Here is a 19,238-nt window from a genome sequence, read left to right as displayed (position 1 = left end):
TGTGTTGTGGTGTGGTGGCCCCATATTGTTAGATGGTGGTGTCTGTACTGTGTTGTGGTGTGGTGGCCTCATAGTGTTAGATGGTGTTGTCTGTACTGTGTTGTGGTGTGGTGGCCCCATATTGTTAGATGGTGTTGTCTGTACTGTGTTGTGGTGTGGTGGCCCCATAGTGTTAGATGGTGTTGTCTGTACTGTGTTGTGGTGTGGTGGCCCCATATTGTTAGATGGTGTTGTCTGTACTGTGTTGTGGTGTGGTGTGGTGGCCCCATATTGTTAGATGGTGTTGTCTGTACTGTGTTGTGGTGTGGTGGCCTCATATTGTTAGATGGTGTTGTCTGTACTGTGTTGTGGTGTGGTGTGGTGGCCCCATATTGTTAGATGGTGTTGTCTGTACTGTGTTGTGGTGTGGTGGCCTCATAGTGTTAGATGGTGTTGTCTGTACTGTGTTGTGGTGTGGTGGCCCCATATTGTTAGATGGTGTTGTCTGTACTGTGTTGTGGTGTGGTGGCCCCATATTGTTAGACGGTGTTGTCTGTACTGTGTTGTGGTGTGGTGGCCCCATATTGTTAGATGGTGTTGTCTGTACTGTGTTGTGGTGTGGTGGCCTCATAGTGTTAGATGGTGTTGTCTGTACTCTGTTGTGGTGTGGTGGGCCCATATTGTTAGATGGTGTTGTCTGTACTGTGTTGTGGTGTGGTGGCCCCATATTGTTAGATGGTGTTGTCTGTACTGTGTTGTGCTGTGGTGGCCCTACAGAGGGTTAGTTGGTGTTGTCGCCCCATATTGTTAGATGGTGTTGTCTGTACTGTGTTGTGGTGTGGTGGCCCCATATTGTTAGATGGTGTTGTCTGTACTGTGTTGTGGTGTGGTGGCCCCATATTGTTAGATGGGGTTGTCTGTACTGTGTTGTGCTGTGGTGGCCCTACAGAGGGCTAGTTGGTGTTGTCTGTACTGTCATGGTGGTTTCAGAGAGGGTTAGATGGTGGTTGTCTGGGGTTGGTAGATGAGGTGAGATTAGCTTGGAGTCTGTGAACTGTAGTGTTATTGTTCTAAGATTGTAGAGTGGCGTGATGGATGGATGGATGGTGGGAGTACATTATTAGAAGGATTCCACAAGTTGTTGTGGTAGATAAGATGTATCAGTCACTGTCTGACAGTGGATAGGATGTTTGCTGTAGTGTTGTTAGTAGAGGTTAGGACTAGTAACAGGGATGTTGTGGAGGTTAGGACTAGTAACAGGGATGTGGAGGTTAGGACTAGTAACAGGGATGTGGAGGTTAGGACTAGTAACAGGGATGTGGAGGTTAGGACTAGTAACAGGGATGTTGTAGTGTTGGTGGAGGTTAGGACTAGTAACAGGGATGTTGTAGTGTTGGTGGAGGTTAGGACTAGTAACAGGGATGTTGTAGTGTTGGTGGAGGTTAGGACTAGTAACAGGGATGTTGTAGTGTTGGTGGAGGTTAGGACTAGTAACAGGGATGTTGTAGTGTTGGTGGAGGTTAGGACTAGTAACAGGGATGTTGTAGTGTTGGTGGAGGTTAGGACTAGTAACAGGGATGTTGTAGTGTTGGTGGAGGTTAGGACTAGTAACAGGGATGTTGTAGTGTTGGTGGAGGTTAGGACTAGTAACAGGGATGTTGTAGTGTTAGTGGAGGTTAGGACTAGTAACAGGGATGTTGTAGTGTTGGTGGAGGTTAGGACTAGTAACAGGGATGTTGTAGTGTTGGTGGAGGTTAGGACTAGTAACAGGGATGTTGTAGTGTTGGTGGAGGTTAGGATTAGTAACAGGGATGTTGTAGTGTTGGTGGAGGTTAGGACTAGTAACAGGGATGTTGTAGTGTTAGTGGAGGTTAGGACTAGTAACAGGGATGTTGTAGTGTTGGTGGAGGTTAGGACTAGTAACAGGGATGTTGTGGTGTTGGTGGAGGTTAGGACTAGTAACAGGGATGTTGTAGTGTTGGTGGAGGTTAGGACTAGTAACAGGGATGTTGTAGTGTTGGTGGAGGTTAGGACTAGTAACAGGGATGTTGTAGTGTTGGTGGAGGTTAGGATTAGTAACAGGGATGTTGTAGTGTTGGTGGAGGTTAGGACTAGTAACAGGGATGTTGTAGTGTTGGTGGAGGTTAGGACTAGTAACAGGGATGTTGTAGTGTTGGTGGAGGTTAGGACTAGTAACAGGGATGTTGTAGTGTTGGTGGAGGTTAGGACTAGTAACAGGGATGTTGTAGTGTTGGTGGAGGTTAGGACTAGTAACAGGGATGTTGTAGTGTTGGTGGAGGTTAGGATTAGTAACAGGGATGTTGTAGTGTTGGTGGAGGTTAGGACTAGTAACAGGGATGTTGTAGTGTTAGTGGAGGTTAGGACTAGTAACAGGGATGTTGTGGAGGTTAGGACTAGTAACAGGGATGTGGAGGTTAGGACTAGTAACAGGGATGTTGTAGTGTTGGTGGAGGTTAGGACTAGTAACAGGGATGTGGAGGTTAGGACTAGTAACAGGGATGTTGTAGTGTTGGTGGAGGTTAGGACTAGTAACAGGGATTTTGTAGTGTTTGTGGAGGTTAGGACTAGTAACAGGGATGTTGTGGTGTTGGTGGAGGTTAGGACTAGTTACAGGGATGTTGTAGTGTTGGTGGAGGTTAGGACTAGTAACAGGGATGTTGTAGTGTTTGTGGAGGTTAGGACTAGTAACAGGGATGTTGTAGTGTTGGTGGAGGTTAGGACTAGTAACAGGGATGTTGTAGTGTTGGTGGAGGTTAGGACTAGTAACAGGGATGTTGTAGTGTTGGTGGAGGTTAGGACTAGTAACAGGGATGTTGTAGTGTTGGTGGAGGTTAGGACTAGTAACAGGGATGTTGTAGTGTTGGTGGAGGTTAGGACTAGTAACAGGGATGTTGTAGTGTTGGTGGAGGTTAGGACTAGTAACAGGGATGTTGTAGTGTTGGTGGAGGTTAGGACTAGTAACAGGGATGTTGTAGTGTTGGTGGAGGTTAGGACTAGTAACAGGGATGTTGTAGTGTTGGTGGAGGTTAGGACTAGTAACAGGGATGTTGTAGTGTTGGTGGAGGTTAGGACTAGTAACAGGGATGTTGTAGTGTTGGTGGAGGTTAGGACTAGTAACAGGGATGTTGTAGTGTTGGTGGAGGTTAGGACTAGTAACAGGGATGTTGTAGTGTTGGTGGAGGTTAGGACTAGTAACAGGGATGTTGTAGTGTTGGTGGAGGTTAGGACTAGTAACAGGGATGTTGTAGTGTTGGTGGAGGTTGGAACGAGTAACAGGGATGTTGTAGTGTTAGTGGAGGTTAGGACTAGTAACAGGGATGTTGTAGTGTTGGTGGAGGTTGGAACGAGTAACAGGGATGTTGTAGTGTTGGTGGAGGTTAGGACTAGTGACAGGGTTACTGAGCCATGGTGGTGTTGATGTTGTCTCTATGGAAGTGCTGCCCTGGAAGAGCAAGGTATTCATCCAGTGTTGTAGACCCAGCCGTGCATTTCTCTCTCTGTCATTTTCTGTCTCTTTCTGTCTGTCTCTCTTTGTCGCTCTCTCTTTCTCTCGCTCTCCCTCCTTCTCTCTCTTCATCTGTCTCTCGGCCTTTCGCTCCATCTCGCCCTCTGTGTGTTAGTGATTACATCACTCGCCCTCTCTGTCTCTCTCTCTCTCTCTGCCTCTTGCATAACTGCCAGCTTTGTTTGCTCCAGCTGAGGACTAATCTTTCCCGCGAGACAGACGGAAGGAACAAGGGAGAGGAGGAAAGCAGGACAAGCCAACCTTTTTAACCTGACTGGACGCTCTGCCTCGTTAATTCAATCAGTCCACCAATTAATGGGCTTTAGAGCAGAGCCCTGTTTACAACCACCGTGACCTGTGTGTTTATGTAGCAGTGTTTTTAATCTTTAAAACCCCACAATCTTCTCCAACTGTAGCTGAGTTGACGCGTGGTTTCCCATCATCTCTCTCTCCCTCTGTGTGTGTGTGTGTGTGTGTTTGTGTGTGTGTGTGTGTGTGTGTGTGTGTGTGTGTGTGTGTGTGTGTGTGTGTGTGTGTGTGTGTGTGTGTGTGTGTGTGTGTGTGTGTGTGTGTGTGTGTGTGTGTGTGTGTGTGTGTGTGTGTGTGTGTGTGTGTGTGTGTGTGTGTGTGTGTGTGTGTGTGTGTGTGTGTGTGGGGAGCAGGCGCATGGTACTCCCCATCGTAGCCCAGTCTTACTGAAGGATAAACAGTGATTATCTGGGCTGCCTGTAGAGAGACACATGCTTATGTACCACTCTCAGACAGACCACACATACATGTGAGGGACACGGTAGCCAAGACAACGCTCTAGCTGCAGTCAGAGGAGAATAACACATAAACAAAGACACGCAGAATCACGTTCAAGTGTGAATTGTCCTGCCTTTCATATACGCGTCCACACAGATACACACACACACACAATGCCGCCGATAGCGAGGCGAGTGTGAGGCGTCTGTGAGGTAAGAAAGATCAAAGCTACTTAATCAGCTTTAACAGACACACTTAGAGAGAGAGATGTGGGACAGCGGGAAAAGAAAGAATGGGGAGAGAGAGGGATAGCAGAGAACAGAGGGTAGAGAAAGTGGTGACAGGCGGTGACACTGCGCGTGTCCTCGTTCCCTGTTTACGATGGGATAATCTCACACACACACACACACACACACACACACACACACACACACACACACACACAAGCTGTACTCTGTCCTCCGTGTCCCCCTCACAGCCCACTGTGACATGCTGTTGCCAATGCCACGATACTGTGTGTGTGTGTGTGTGTGTGTGTGGTGTCTGTCTTTTCTTTTCCTATATGCCTATTCCATATCTCTTTCTCTCCCCCTCCCTCTCTTTGTAAACCCTTTCTTTGCTTACCCTTTACCTCCTCCCTCTCTTCTCTCTCGCCCACTACGTCTCTCTTACAGGAATTGTTAGCAGATGTGGACAGAGCTTTTTCCTTCATCTAAAATTAGCCCCAATAGAAGAATGGCAGGAAAAGAGGGAGGGAGGGAGGGAGGGAGGGAAAGGGGGATTGATGGAGAAGCAGAAAGGAATAGGGAAGGGATAGGTTGATGGTCTCGGTGAAGTAAGGGTGTATTTTTGGGACCTCACACACCATGCTGACGCAGTCAAGCCGTCGGGGTCACAAACAAAGTTGTCGGAGAGGAACAGCGTCCAGGCGTCTGAGTAGCATGTGATGCTAACCTGTCCTGCTGTTGTTGAAAAGGCCTGGATTAGGATTAGTTGGAAGTGAATAATGATGAGGAGTTGGGACTATAGAAAGGTCTTGATCCACCTCAGCAGTTACATAATTAGGACTCTATAAAATCAGTTATACTTTTTATCTGAACTGTTTAGTTTTCCCCAAATCCCGTTTTCTCTGTTTACTTTTTCCACGTTTCAGTTTTCCCCAACTTTTTTCAGGTTTTCACTCTCTAAAGTCAACAACAATACTTAAACCACACCAGGAGACCGCTTTTGAGGTCTGTGGATTTTTGTGTTGTTGAAATGTAGATTTCTGTGTTACTGTTTAATTCCATTGTGCAGTTAGCAAGAGGCTGTTGTTTTTGTAGCTCACGTGATGGTAGAGTTAACAAAAAAACATTGACGCAAATAATCCTGATATCATTCTGCCAGGTAAGCGTAGGCTACCTTGTAGTTAACATTTCATTGAGAAGGTTTTTGGGAAAGCCTTTCTATCTACCAGAAGACTTTTCATTAGCATCATCGCTAACAGCTACACAGTGGTAGACGCACCGTACATACAGACAGGGAGTTATTGTTGCCTCTTCAGAAAGTTGCAGGAAAATACACATCACTGAGGCATTCTGGATGCTTGTCAATACATTCAATCAATACATTTTTTATTTCTTTTTGAATTCAGTTTTAATTGTTGGATGTTATAGGGCCCGACATAATACACTCAGCCTCTCGTTGGCACCAGGGACACTGATGTTTTGTGTGTGTGTGTCTCTGTGAGCACGTGTGTGTAATGAGAACAGAGCAGTCCTGTATAGTGTAACAGGTGAGTGAGAGGCGCCTGCAGTGGATTCCCCAGGACAGTACAGGACAGACCAGACAGACAGGCAGCACCACTCAACACACTGGCTGCATAGCCTACATAGTGAGACACACTGATCAAACACCACACTGAGGCCGCTAATGAATGAGAGTATCACATCACCTTAAACAATCACCTGAAGAGTTGCATCGTTTCATTACTTTGTAATGGGGTTATTTAGTTCAGATAAACTCCACAACTCTAACCAGTCCCTTAACAGTAGAAGTGTGATAGAGTCTGACAGAGAGAGCAGTTGAGGTGGGGAGGACCGTAGAGCAGTTGAGGTGGGGAGGACCGTAGAGGAGTTGAGGTGGGGAGGACCGTAGAGCAGTTGAGGTGGGGAGAACTGTAGAGCAGTTGAGGTGGGGAGGACCGTAGAGCAGTTGAGGTGGGGAGGACCGTAGAGCAGTTGAGGTGGGGAGGACCGTAGAGCAGTTGAGGTGGGGAGGACCGTAGAGCAGTTGAGGTGGGGAGGACCGTAGAGCAGTTGAGGTGGGGAGGACCGTAGAGCAGTTGAGGTGGGGAGGACCGTAGAGCAGTTGAGGTGGGGAGGACCGTAGAGCAGTTGAGGTGGGGAGGACCGTAGAGCAGTTGAGGTGGGGAGGACCGTAGAGCAGTTGAGGTGGGGAGGACTGTAGAGCAGTTGAGGTGGGGAGGACCGTAGAGCAGTTGAGGTGGGGAGGACCTTAGAGCAGTTGAGGTGGGGAGGACCGTAGAGCAGTTGAGGTGGGGAGGACTGTAGAGCAGTTGAGGTGGGGAGGCTGTTCATATCAACAGGCGGTCAGGTGTTCTTTTCTTAGCGCCTCGCCACACTCCCACAATGTTAATCTGTCCTGGAACGTGCCACTGGATAGGAGGTGTGAGTGGGAACGTGCCGGCCACTGGATAGGAGGAGTGAGTGGGAACGTGCCGGCCACTGGATAGGAGGAGTGAGTGGGAACGTGCCGGCCACTGGATAGGAGGTGTGAGTGGGAACGTGCCGGCCACTGGATAGGAGGAGTGAGTGGGAACGTGCCGGCCACTGGATAGGAGGTGTGAGTGGGAACGTGCCGGCCACTGGATAGGAGGAGTGAGTGGGAACGTGCCGGCCACTGGATAGGAGGAGTGAGTGGGAACGTGCCGGCCACTGGATAGGAGGTGTGAGTGGGAACGTGCCGGCCACTGGATAGGAGGTGTGAGTGGGAACGTGCCGGCCACTGGATAGGAGGTGTGAGTGGGAACGTGCCGGCCACTGGATAGGAGGAGTGAGTGGGAACGTGCCGGCCACTGGATAGGAGGTGTGAGTGGGAACGTACCGGCCACTGGATAGGAGGTGTGAGTGGGAACGTACCGGCCACTGGATAGGAGGTGTGAGTGGGAACGTGCCGGCCACTGGATAGGAGGAGTGAGTGGGAACGTGCCGGCCACTGGATAGGAGGTGTGAGTGGGAACGTACCGGCCACTGGATAGGAGGAGTGAGTGGGAACGTACCGGCCACTGGATAGGAAGAGTGCGTGGGAACGTGCCGGCCACTGGATAGGAGGTGTGAGTGGGAACGTGCCGGCCACTGGATAGGAGGTGTGAGTGGGAACGTGCCGGCCACTGGATAGGAGGTGTGAGTGGGAACGTGCCGGCCACTGGATAGGAGGTGTGAGTGGGAACGTACCGGCCACTGGATAGGAGGAGTGAGTGGGAACGTACCGGCCACTGGATAGGAGGTGTGAGTGGGAACGTGCCGGCCACTGGATAGGAGGTGTGAGTGGGAACGTACCGGCCACTGGATAGGAGGAGTGAGTGGGAACGTACCGGCCACTGGATAGGAGGAGTGAGTGGGATCGTGCCGGCCACTGGATAGGAGGTGTGAGTGGGAACGTGCCGGCCACTGGATAGGAGGTGTGAGTGGGAACGTGCCGGCCACTGGATAGGAGGAGTGAGCGGGAACGTGCCGGCCACTGGATAGGAGGAGTGAGCGGGAACGTGCCTGCCACTGGATAGGAGGTGTGAGTGGGAACGTGCCGGCCACTGGATAGGAGGTGTGATGGGAGTCATGCTGTGTTTCCTTTGATTATGTATTGAATGTGAGGTTTGGATGCATGCCGTGCAGGTCAGTGTAAGACCAACTGTAACAGTATCTAACATTGTGACTTGCGAGACACAGCTACAGCAAGTCTGCCTACCCAGGAACTACAGATGAAAAGTATTGGAGTTGGTCTGGACTTATGTCGGCTATTGCTGTTGAGGAGCTGTTTGCAAAAGTGATGATAATATTACTAACACTGTTAGAAACCATGCAAGGACGATGTGAAGAGTAGTCTAGCTATAGTTAAAGAGTTACACTGAGTTCTTCTGAGAGGAGAGGTGGTACAGCCTTTGTGGAACAGTGTATTGTAGTTCACTGTGTCTCAGTGCAGCTTGGCCCAGCTGGCCTGCATGGCTGGTTTGTCTTCACCACCCCTAGTTACTGCCTGGTGTTGGACTATGGAACGGTTCTGTTCTTCCACTGCCAGGTAGAGTGGGCTACACACACACACACACACACACACACACACAGCGAGGCAGAGTGTGGGTCTTGGAAGTGAGAGGAGCGAGATTCTTCTCTCAAACAGCAAAGAACTCTGTCGCCTCACGATTACCTGTTGCTGGCTTCCTCTCTCCCTCCTCATCCTCCACCACCACCTTTCTCTTACCTGTTCTGTTTGAGTCTTTGCTGCTCTGTGTTTGAAAGGATTAATTGTCATGTATGTTAAATTTGTTTGTTCTGTTTGTTTCTGGGGGTTTATTTTTAGGCCTGAAGTGTCTGGTTGCTAGGACACAGTGTCCAGGAGAGAGAGGGAGGGAGAGAAAAGGAAGGGAATGGAGGGAGAGAGATTTGTTTGCGTTGTGAAGGCTGAATTACACACTCACACACTCACACACTTAGTCAGCGATGACGCACATACACACACACACACACATCCTGCCCAGTAACTGTTATTGTGAACTTGTTTTTCTAGTTTTGTGTAACTTCTTGTCATTAGGTCTGTTCTGTGTGTGTCACTGTCATGCTGTACCTTTCTACCTGCTGTCACTGTGTGCTCCGGTCTGTCTGTGTTCCTGTCTCTGTGTTCCTGTCTGTCTGTGTTCCTGTCTCTGTGTTCCTGTCTCTGTGTTCCTGTCTGTCTGTGTTCCTGTCTGTCTGTGTTCCTGTCTGTCTGTGTTCCTGCCTGTGTCTGTGTGTTATTAGTGTGAGTGCTGGTCAGAGCAGCACACTTGTTGAGCTCAGCTCTGCCATTTCTCCAGCGTTCTTGTCGTTCCCCTGCGGTGTCATTGCATCAGCTTCTCTCTGTCACACAGACCATCTCCTGGGTGTTAACACACCTTCCTGGTCTAGGTCCTACAGGCTTTCAGACATGACATGTTGACCATCCCAGTTCTACAGGCCTGCTGGATTTCACCTGGTGGCCAACTTTACAAAGTGTTCTCTTTTCACTGGATGTCTATATGAGGGATGCATGCTCTCGCTCACACACTCACTCACTCACTCACTCACTCACTCACTCACTCACACACACACACACACACACACACACAAACACACACACACACACACACACACACAAACACACACACAGGAAACAGATCTGTTGTTGTGGTTTAGAACAGTTGCTCTCTTCCTGTCCCGCGCTGGTGGCACATTCCAGGAAACCTCCTCACACACACACACACATCCTTAACCCACTTGCTACCAGTCAGTATACACGCACACTCCTGATGGACGGATAGTTCGAGCATCACCTTGGCAACAGCATGGTTAGTACAGACACTGTGCCACCAATGTCTCGCTGACCACACACACACACACACACACACAACACAAACCAGGTTTCCATCCAACCATTTTATGTGGATGAATTACCTGATGCATGAAAAGTCACGTCTGGACGGATGGAAACAGGAAATGCCGGTACAGTTTTATAAATGCCACAGACAATTGTTTCGTTTGACATGGTGGGATGTTTTTGTGTCAGTGAAATGTGGGAAATGCCAGTGGAAACGCTTTTATGCGCAAATATTGATATAATAACCATCATATGGAAGTCAACTTGATATGTTGTGTGGTCCTCCCACCACGACTTGATATGTTGTGTGGTCCTCCCACCACGACTTGATATGTTGTGTGGTCCTCCCACCACGACTTGATATGCTGTGTGGTCCTCCCACCACGACGTGATATGCTGTGTGGTCCTCCCACCACGACGTGATATGCTGTGTGGTCCTCCCACCACGACGTGATATGTTGTGTGGTCCTCCCACCACAACTTGATATGTTGTGTGGTCCTCCCACCACGACTTGATATGTTGTGTGGTCCTCCCACCACGACTTGGTATGTTGTGTGGTCCTCCCACCACGACTTGATATGTTGTGTGGTCCTCCCACCACGACTTGATATGTTGTGTGGTCCTCCCACCACGACTTGATATGTTGTGTGGTCCTCCCACCACGACTTGATATGTTGTGTGGTCCTCCCACCACGACTTGATATGTTGTGTGGTCCTCCCACCACGACTTGATATGTTGTGTGGTCCTCCCACCACGACTTGATATGTTGTGTGGTCCTCCCACCACGACTTGATATGTTGTGTGGTCCTCCCACCACGACTTGATATGTTGTGTGGTCCTCCCATCACGACTTGATATGTTGTGTGGTCCTCCCACCACGACTTGATATGTTGTGTGGTCCTCCCACCACGACTTGATATGTTGTGTGGTCCTCCCACCACGACTTGATATGTTGTGTGGTCCTCCCACCACGACTTGATATGTTGTGTGGTCCTCCCACCACGACTTGATATGTTGTGTGGTCCTCCCACCACGACTTGATATGTTGTGTGGTCCTCCCACCACGACTTGATATGTTGTGTGGTCCTCCCACCACGACTTGATATGTTGTGTGGTCCTCCCACCACGACTTGATATGTTGTGTGGTCCTCCCACCAAGACTTGATATGTTGTGTGGTCCTCCCATCATGACTTGATATGTTGTGTGGTCCTCCCACCACGACTTGATATGTTGTGTGGTCCTCCCACCACGACTTAATATGTTGTGTGGTCCTCCCACCACGACTTGATATGTTGTGTGGTCCTCCCACCACGACTTGATATGTTGTGTGGTCCTCCCACCACGACTTGGTATGTTGTGTGGTCCTCCCACCACGACTTGGTATGTTGTGTGGTCCTCCCACCACGACTTGATATGTTGTGTGGTCCTCCCACCACGACTTGATATGTTGTGTGGTCCTCCCACCACGACTTGATATGTTGTGTGGTCCTCCCACCACGACTTGATATGTTGTGTGGTCCTCCCACCACGACTTGATATGTTGTGTGGTCCTCCCATCACGACTTGATATGTTGTGTGGTCCTCCCACCACGACTTGATATGTTGTGTGGTCCTCCCACCACGACTTGATATGTTGTGTGGTCCTCCCACCACGACTTGATATGTTGTGTGGTCCTCCCACCACGACTTGATATGTTGTGTGGTCCTCCCACCACGACTTGATATGTTGTGTGGTCCTCCCACCACGACTTGATATGTTGTGTGGTCCTCCCACCACGACTTAATATGTTGTGTGGTCCTCCCACCACGACTTGATATGTTGTGTGGTCCTCCCACCACGACTTGATATGTTGTGTGGTCCTCCACCAAGACTTGATATGTTGTGTGGTCCTCCCATCATGACTTGATATGTTGTGTGGTCCTCCCACCACGACTTGATATGTTGTGTGGTCCTCCCACCACGACTTAATATGTTGTGTGGTCCTCCCACCACGACTTGATATGTTGTGTGGTCCTCCCACCACGACTTGATATGTTGTGTGGTCCTCCCACCACGACTTGGTATGTTGTGTGGTCCTCCCACCACGACTTGGTATGTTGTGTGGTCCTCCCACCACGACTTGATATGTTGTGTGGTCCTCCCACCACGACTTGATATGTTGTGTGGTCCTCCCACCACGACTTGATATGTTGTGTGGTCCTCCCACCACGACTTGATATGTTGTGTGGTCCTCCCACCACGACTTGATATGTTGTGTGGTCCTCCCACCACGACTTAATATGTTGTGTGGTCCTCCCACCACGACTTGATATGTTGTGTGGTCCTCCCACCACGACTTGATATGTTGTGTGGTCCTCCCACCACGACTTGGTATGTTGTGTGGTCCTCCCACCACGACTTGATATGTTGTGTGGTCCTCCCACCACGACTTAATATGTTGTGTGGTCCTCCCACCACGACTTGATATGTTGTGTGGTCCTCCCACCACGACTTGATATGTTGTGTGGTCCTCCCACCACGACTTGATATGTTGTGTGGTCCTCCCACCACGACTTGATATGTTGTGTGGTCCTCCCACCACGACTTGATATGTTGTGTGGTCCTCCCACCACGACTTGATATGTTGTGTGGTCCTCCCACCATGACTTGATATGTTGTGTGGTCCTCCCATCACGACTTGATATGTTGTGTGGTCCTCCCACCACGACTTGGGAAAGCAGACAGGTTATTAGGCTACAGATGAAATAAGTTCTGATGAACTTCACAGGGTGGTGAATGTGCACGGTGATGAACTTCACAGGGTGGTGAAAGTGCACGGTGATGAACTTCACAGGGTGGTGAAAGTGCACGGTGATGAACTTCACAGGGTGGTGAAAGTGCACGGTGATGAACTTCACAGGGTGGTGAAAGTGCACGGTGATGAACTTCACAGGGTGGTGAAAGTGCACGGTGATGAACTTCACAGTGTGGTGAAAGTGCACGGTGATGAACTTCACAGGGTGGTGAAAGTGCACGGTGATGAACTTCACAGGGTGGTGAAAGTGCACGGTGATGAACTTCACAGGGTGGTGAAAGTGCACGGTGATGAACTTCACAGGGTGGTGAAAGTGCACGGTGATGAACTTCACAGGGTGGTGAAAGTGCACGGTGATGAACTTCACAGGGTGGTGAAAGTGCACGGTGATGAACTTCACAGGGTGGTGAAAGTGCACGGTGATGAACTTCACAGGGTGGTGAAAGTGCACGGTGATGAGCTTCACAGGGTGGTGAAAGTGCACGGTGATGAAACTCACAGGGTGGTGAAAGTGCACGGTGATGAGCTTCACAGGGTGGTGAAAGTGCACGGTGATGAGCTTCACAGGGTGGTGAAAGTGCACGGTGATGAGCTTCACAGGGTGGTGAAAGTGCATGGTGATGAACTTCACAGGGTGGTGAAAGTGCACGGTGATGAGCTTCACAGGGTGGTGAAAGTGCACGGTGATGAGCTTCACAGGGTGGTGAATGTGCACGGTGATGAACTACACAGGGTGGTGAAAGTGCACGGTGATGAACTTCACAGGGTGGTGAAAGTGCACAGTGATGAGCTTCACAGGGTGGTGAAAGTGCACGGTGATGAACTTCACAGGGTGGTGAAAGTGCACAGTGATGAGCTTCACAGGGTGGTGAAAGTGCACGGTGATGAACTTCACAGGGTGGTGAAAGTGCACGGTGATGAACTTGATGCTCCTCTCCAATAAATATCCAGGGTCTTATTCTGGTGAATGATGATCGATGCTTGGCTGCTATTTTACAAATAAAACTAATATCACTATTATCCATAATAATGTGATAATGTAGGTATCCCCCCCTCACTGTGTCTGCCAGCTGTTGGCTAGAACATGTGCCAAGACCAGAGTGAACACATTTGCTCTATAACACAGTTGACAAAACCATCAGTAGAGTTGAAAATGCGATGGAAACCCATTTAACTTGTATTCTTCATTTGGTTAAATGGGGATTTAACCACAGTAGTTATTTTATATGCAGTACATCATCACACAGCCTTTTATCCTCAATACGTCTGTTTGGTGGAAATACATCTATGGTGGGAAAATGAGCAGATTGTTTTATGCAGATTTTAGAATATTTGCATGAAAATCTTTAGCAAATTGGATGGAAACCTAGCTACTGACCCACATATTCCACACATCCTCAATCCACACAAGCCCCGCACCCCCACTTAAATGTTTTATTTAACTAGGCAAGTCAGTTAAGAACAAATTATTATTTACAACGACAGCCTACCCCGGCCAAACCCTGATCTGGACGACGCTGGGCCAGATTAGCCCTATGGGACTCCCAATGGTTGTGAAACAGCCTGGAATCGAACCAGGGTCTGTAGTGACGCCTCTAGCACTGAGATGCAGTGCCTGCACCACTCGGGAGCCAAATGGGGTCACACAGTCACTAACACAGTATCTTGCACTTACATAGTTACACACACACACACACACACACACACACACACACACACACACACACACACACACACACACAACCCAGTACAACATGTTGGGAAGAGAGGAGGAGAGGGGTGAAAAGTCAACTGCCAGCTCCATGTCTGCCCAGAGCTGGCTACAGGAGTACATTAACACCAATATGTGAAATGGCGGGAGGGAGAGAGAGAGAGAGAGGCGCTTGCGGTCTGTCCCTAAGGAGGTTGGTGTGTGTGGTGTGTGTGAGGGTTATGTCTTGGGAGCGTAGTGTTACTCTGGTGAAGGTAATAAATATACCCGGCAGCACCTCAGAGATCCACCACCAGCTTTACTGACACAATATTATTCTGCTGCCCCAAACCCCACTGGGACAATGGGGGTGTGTGTGTTGAGAGTAACTCCAGTTAAAGATTCTGTCCCATATGATTGGGTGCCACTGGGGTCCTCAGAGTCCGTTCCCCTGCAGCCTGGTCTCCAAGAAACCATCACATCAACTAATGCCGCAATTCTCTTATGATCATTTAGTTCCTTATGTAGGCAAGTTGGCATTAAACATGATCCTGACCTGAGCAGGAAGAAGTTCAGGCTCTAGTAACAGGGTCCAACTCCAGGCTCTAGTAACAGGGTCCAACTCCGGGTTCTAGTAACAGGGTGCAACTCCGGGCTCTAGTAACAGGGTCCAACTCCGGGTTCTAGTAACAGGGTCCAACTCCGGGCTCTAGTAACAGGGTACAACTCCGGGCTCTAGTAACAGGGTCCAACTCCGGGCTCTAGTAACAGGGTTCAACTCCGGGCTCTAGTTACAGGGTCCAACTCCGGGCTCTAGTAACAGGGTCCAACTCCGGGCTCTAGTAACAGGGTCCAACTCCGGGCTCTAGTAACAGGGTCCAACTCCGGGCTCTAGTAACAGGGTCCAACTCCGGGCTCTAGTAACAGGGTCCAACTCCGGGCTCTAGTAACAGGGTCCAACTCCGGGCTCTAGTAACAGGGTTCAACTCCGGGCTCTAGTAACAGGGTCCAACTCCGGGCTCTAGTTACAGGGTCCAACTCCGGGCTCTAGTTACAGGGTCCAACTCCAGGCTCTAGTTACAGGGTCCAACTCCGGGCTCTAGTTACAGGGTTCAACTCCGGGCTCTAGTAACAGGGTCCAACTCCGGGCTCTAGTAACAGGGTTCAACTCCGGGCTCTAGTAACAGGGTCCAACTCCGGGCTCTAGTAACAGGGTCCAACTCCGGGCTCAGTCTGTCTGTCATGTAGAATAGGGAATCCAGTCTCCTATATTCATTACGTTTTATCTGTAACATTCTAAACGTTTCACCTAGCAGATTTCCAGGAAGGTTATGGTGTGTAGGGTGTAAGCTATAGGCTGTAGTGTGCATGAGTGTGCAAAATGGGAATATACTGTGGTCAGTTTATTAGGTACACCATCCCGTTCACAAAAATGGTTCGCTCCTACAGACACTGAGCCACGTGGTCTGCTATATAAAGCAGGCAGACAGGCATTGAGGCATTCAGTTACTGTTTGATTGAACGTTAGAATGGGCAAAACCAGTGACCTTCTTACGCACAATGGTGTCTAGGGTTTACCGAGAATGATGCTGCAAACAAACAACATCCAGTCAGCGGCAGGCCTGTGTTGATGAGAGGTCGAAGGAGATTGGCCAGAATCATGCATGCTAACAGGCGGGTCACAAACAGGCAAATAACAGCCCAGTACAACAGTGGTGTGCAGAACAGCATCTCAGAACGCACAACTCATCGGTCCTTGTCACAGAGGGGCTATAGCAGCAGACGACCCCACCAGGTTCCACTGCTAACAGCTAAACACAACAAGAGGCTCCAGTGGACACACCATCAACAACACTAGACGATTGAGGAGCGGAAAAACTTTACCTGGTCCGACGAATCCTGGCTGCTGTTGCATCATGCTGATGGCAGAGTCAGGATTTGGGGTAAGCAGCATGAGTCCATGGCCCCATCCTGCCTGGTGTCAACGGTACAGGCTGATGGCAGAGTCAGGATTTGGGGTAAGCAGCATGAGTCCATGGCACCATCCTGCCTGGTGTCAACGGTACAGGCTGATGGCAGAGTCAGGATTTGGGGTAAGCAGCATGAGTCCATGGCCCCATCCTGCCTGGTGTCAACGGTACAGGCTGGTGGCAGAGTCAGGATTTGGGGTAAGCAGCATGAGTCCATGGCCCCATCCTGCCTGGTGTCAACGGTACAGGCTGGTGGCAGAGTCAGGATTTGGGGTAAGCAGCATGAGTCCATGGCCCCATCCTGCCTGGTGTCAACAGTACAGGCTGGTGGCAGAGTCAGGATTTGGGGTAAGCAGCATGAGTCCATGGCCCCATCCTGCCTGGTGTCAACGGTACAGGCTGGTGGCAGAGTCAGGATTTGGGGTAAGCAGCATGAGTCCATGGCCCCATCCTGCCTGGTGTCAACAGTACAGGCTGATGGCAGAGTCAGGATTTGGGGTAAGCAACATGAGTCCATGGCCCCATCCTGCCTGGTGTCAACGGTACAGGCTGGTGGCTGAGTCAGGATTTGGGGTAAGCAGCATGAGTCCATGGCCCCATCCTGCCTGGTGTCAACGGTACAGGCTGATGGCAGAGTCAGGATTTGGGGTAAGCAGCATGAGTCCATGGCCCCATCCTGCCTGGTGTCAACGGTACAGGCTGGTGGCAGAGTCAGGATTTGGGGTAAGCAGCATGAGTCCATGGCCCCATCCTGCCTGGTGTCAACAGTACAGGCTGATGGCAGAGTCAGGATTTGGGGTAAGCAGCATGAGTCCATGGCCCCATCCTGCCTGGTGTCAACGGTACAGGCTGGTGGCAGAGTCAGGATTTGGGGTAAGCAGCATGAGTCCATGGCCCCATCCTGCCTGGTGTCAACGGTACAGGCTGGTGGCAGAGTCAGGATTTGGGGTAAGCAGAATGAGTCCATGGCCCCATCCTGCCTGGTGTCAACAGTACAGGCTGCTGGTGCTTTAATGGTGTCGGTTCCTTTTTCATACCAGGTGCCTCCTTTCATGGCTACAGGAGGGTCCGTCGCAGTACTAATAAACTGGCCATAGTGTATGATTGTGTTACTGGATGTGTTACTGGATGTGTTACTGGATGTATAATGTTGCTAGTAGAGGACACCAGACTCCTGTAGGCTTTGTCTCCTGTTTCTCGCTCCTCCTCCCCCTCTCGCAGCACTTCTCTCTCTCTCTCTCTCCTTCCCCCCTCATGCTCTCTCGTTCTCTTCCACCTCTCTCTCCTTCCCCCCTCATGCTCTCTCGTTCTCTCTCTGTGGAACAATAACCCCAGTGTATGTATGGGTCTATTTTTGTCCCTCCAAGGCCACCAGTACTCCCCCACCTCCATGTCTCTCTCTCGCTCTGGCTGTCTCTCGCTCGCTCTGTCTCTCTCTCTCTCGCTCTGTCTGTCTCTCTCTCTCTCTCGCTCTCTGTCTCTCTCTCTCGCTCGCTCTCTGTCTCTCTCTCTCGCTCTGTCTCTCTCTCTCTCTCGCTCTGTCTGTCTCGCTCTGTCTGTCTCGCTCTCTCTCTCTCGCTCTGTCTGTCTCGCTCTGTCTCTCTCGCTCTCTCTCTCTCGCTCTCTGTCTCGCTCTCTCTCTCTGTCTCTCTCGCTCTGTCTCTCTCTCGCTCTCTCGCACTCTCTCGCTCTCTCTCTCTCGCTCTCTCTGTCTCGCTCTCTCTGTCTCTCGCTCTCTCTGTCTCTCGCTCTGTCTGTCTGTCTGTCTGTCTGTCTCTCTCTCTCTCTCTCTTGGTCTGTTTGTCTCTCTCTCTCTTGGTCTGTCTGTGTCTCTCTCTCTTGGTCTGTCTGTGTCTCTCAAATTCAAATTCAAATTCAAGCTGCTTTATTGGCATGAAAAACATTGTGTTAATATTGCCAAAGCAACAATGTATACAATATACATTGTAATACAATTTTAAACAATAACAAATAATAATATAACATGGCAGTAAATAATAATACAAAATTAAAAATAATAACAATAAAATAGTAGTAAAATAATAGTAAAATAGTAGAATGCAATAAATATAAAAATATAAATATGGAAAATGATTCTATAACTAACTTATAACTAAATAACGGTCATCTTCACCATTACATCAGAACTACAACTACCATCGTCATTACTACTACTACTACTACCTCCACCATCATTAAACTGTTATCATTACCATTACTACCCATACCACTACTATTTGGAATGATAAACAACAATAATAATAGAAATAACAATAACAGTAATAACAATAATAGTAATAATAAGTAAGTTACTGTTTACTATGCAGATGTTATTATTCAGTGTCCCTCAGGCTATGGCAGGCAAATACATATTTGGCTGCAAGAGGAGCCATTGCTCCTTCGCCCATGAGTATTCTTAGTTTTTCCTCTGGGTTTAATAAGTTCAAATTTGGAATAAATGTAGTCATTTCTGTGAATAAGGAATCTCTTTGTGAGGAATATTTATCACTGTGTCTCTCTCTCTCTCTCTCTCTCTCTCTTGGTCTGTTTGTCTCACTCTCTCTTGGTCTGTCTGTGTCTCTCTCTCTTGGTCTGTCTGTGTCTCTCTCTCTTGGTCTGTCTGTGTCTCTCTTGGTCTGTCTGTCTCTCTCTCTCTCTCGGTCTGTCTGTCTCTCTCTCTCGCTCTGTCTGTCTCTCTCTCTCTCTCTGTCTGTCGGTCTCTCTCTCTCTCTTTCTCTCTCTCTCTCTCTCTCTCTCTCGGTCTCTCTCTCTCTCTCTCTCTTGGTCTGTCTGTCTCTCTCTCTCTCTCGGTCTGTCTCTCTCTCTCTTGGTCTGTCTGTCTCTCTCTCTCTCTCTCTCTCTCTCTCTCTCTCTCGGTCTGTCTCTCTCTCTCTTGGTCTGTCTCTCTCTCGGTCTGTCTC

At 49.4% G+C, this 19,238-nt stretch overlaps 2 protein-coding genes across 3 annotated transcripts in view; both read left to right on the top strand.

Moving 5' to 3' along the window:
• LOC115165824 (ETS domain-containing transcription factor ERF) overlaps positions 1–19,238 on the top strand; it is a 64,667-nt gene that overhangs the window by 11,294 nt on the left and 34,135 nt on the right. The window lies entirely within an intron of this gene.
• On the top strand, positions 400–4,003 carry LOC115184247 (uncharacterized). Of its 2 annotated transcripts, none has more exons than XM_029745275.1 (3): positions 400–1,192; positions 2,357–2,413; positions 2,453–4,003. In XM_029745275.1, the coding sequence occupies exons 1-3, from the start codon at positions 1,166–1,168 to the stop codon at positions 3,416–3,418; spliced, it is 1,050 nt and encodes a 349-aa protein (XP_029601135.1). In that variant the 5' UTR covers positions 400–1,165; the 3' UTR covers positions 3,419–4,003. The 2 variants fall into 2 exon arrangements, with proteins under 2 accessions (XP_029601135.1, XP_029601144.1); XM_029745284.1 differs by having other exon boundaries at positions 2,357–2,452; positions 2,519–4,003.

Source organism: Salmo trutta, chromosome 3, assembly GCF_901001165.1.
Source record: "Salmo trutta chromosome 3, fSalTru1.1, whole genome shotgun sequence".
NCBI classification, from domain to species: Eukaryota; Metazoa; Chordata; class Actinopteri; order Salmoniformes; family Salmonidae; genus Salmo; species Salmo trutta.
The sequence above is the reverse complement of the archived record's forward strand: the minus strand, read 5'-3'. Positions and strand labels throughout refer to the sequence as shown.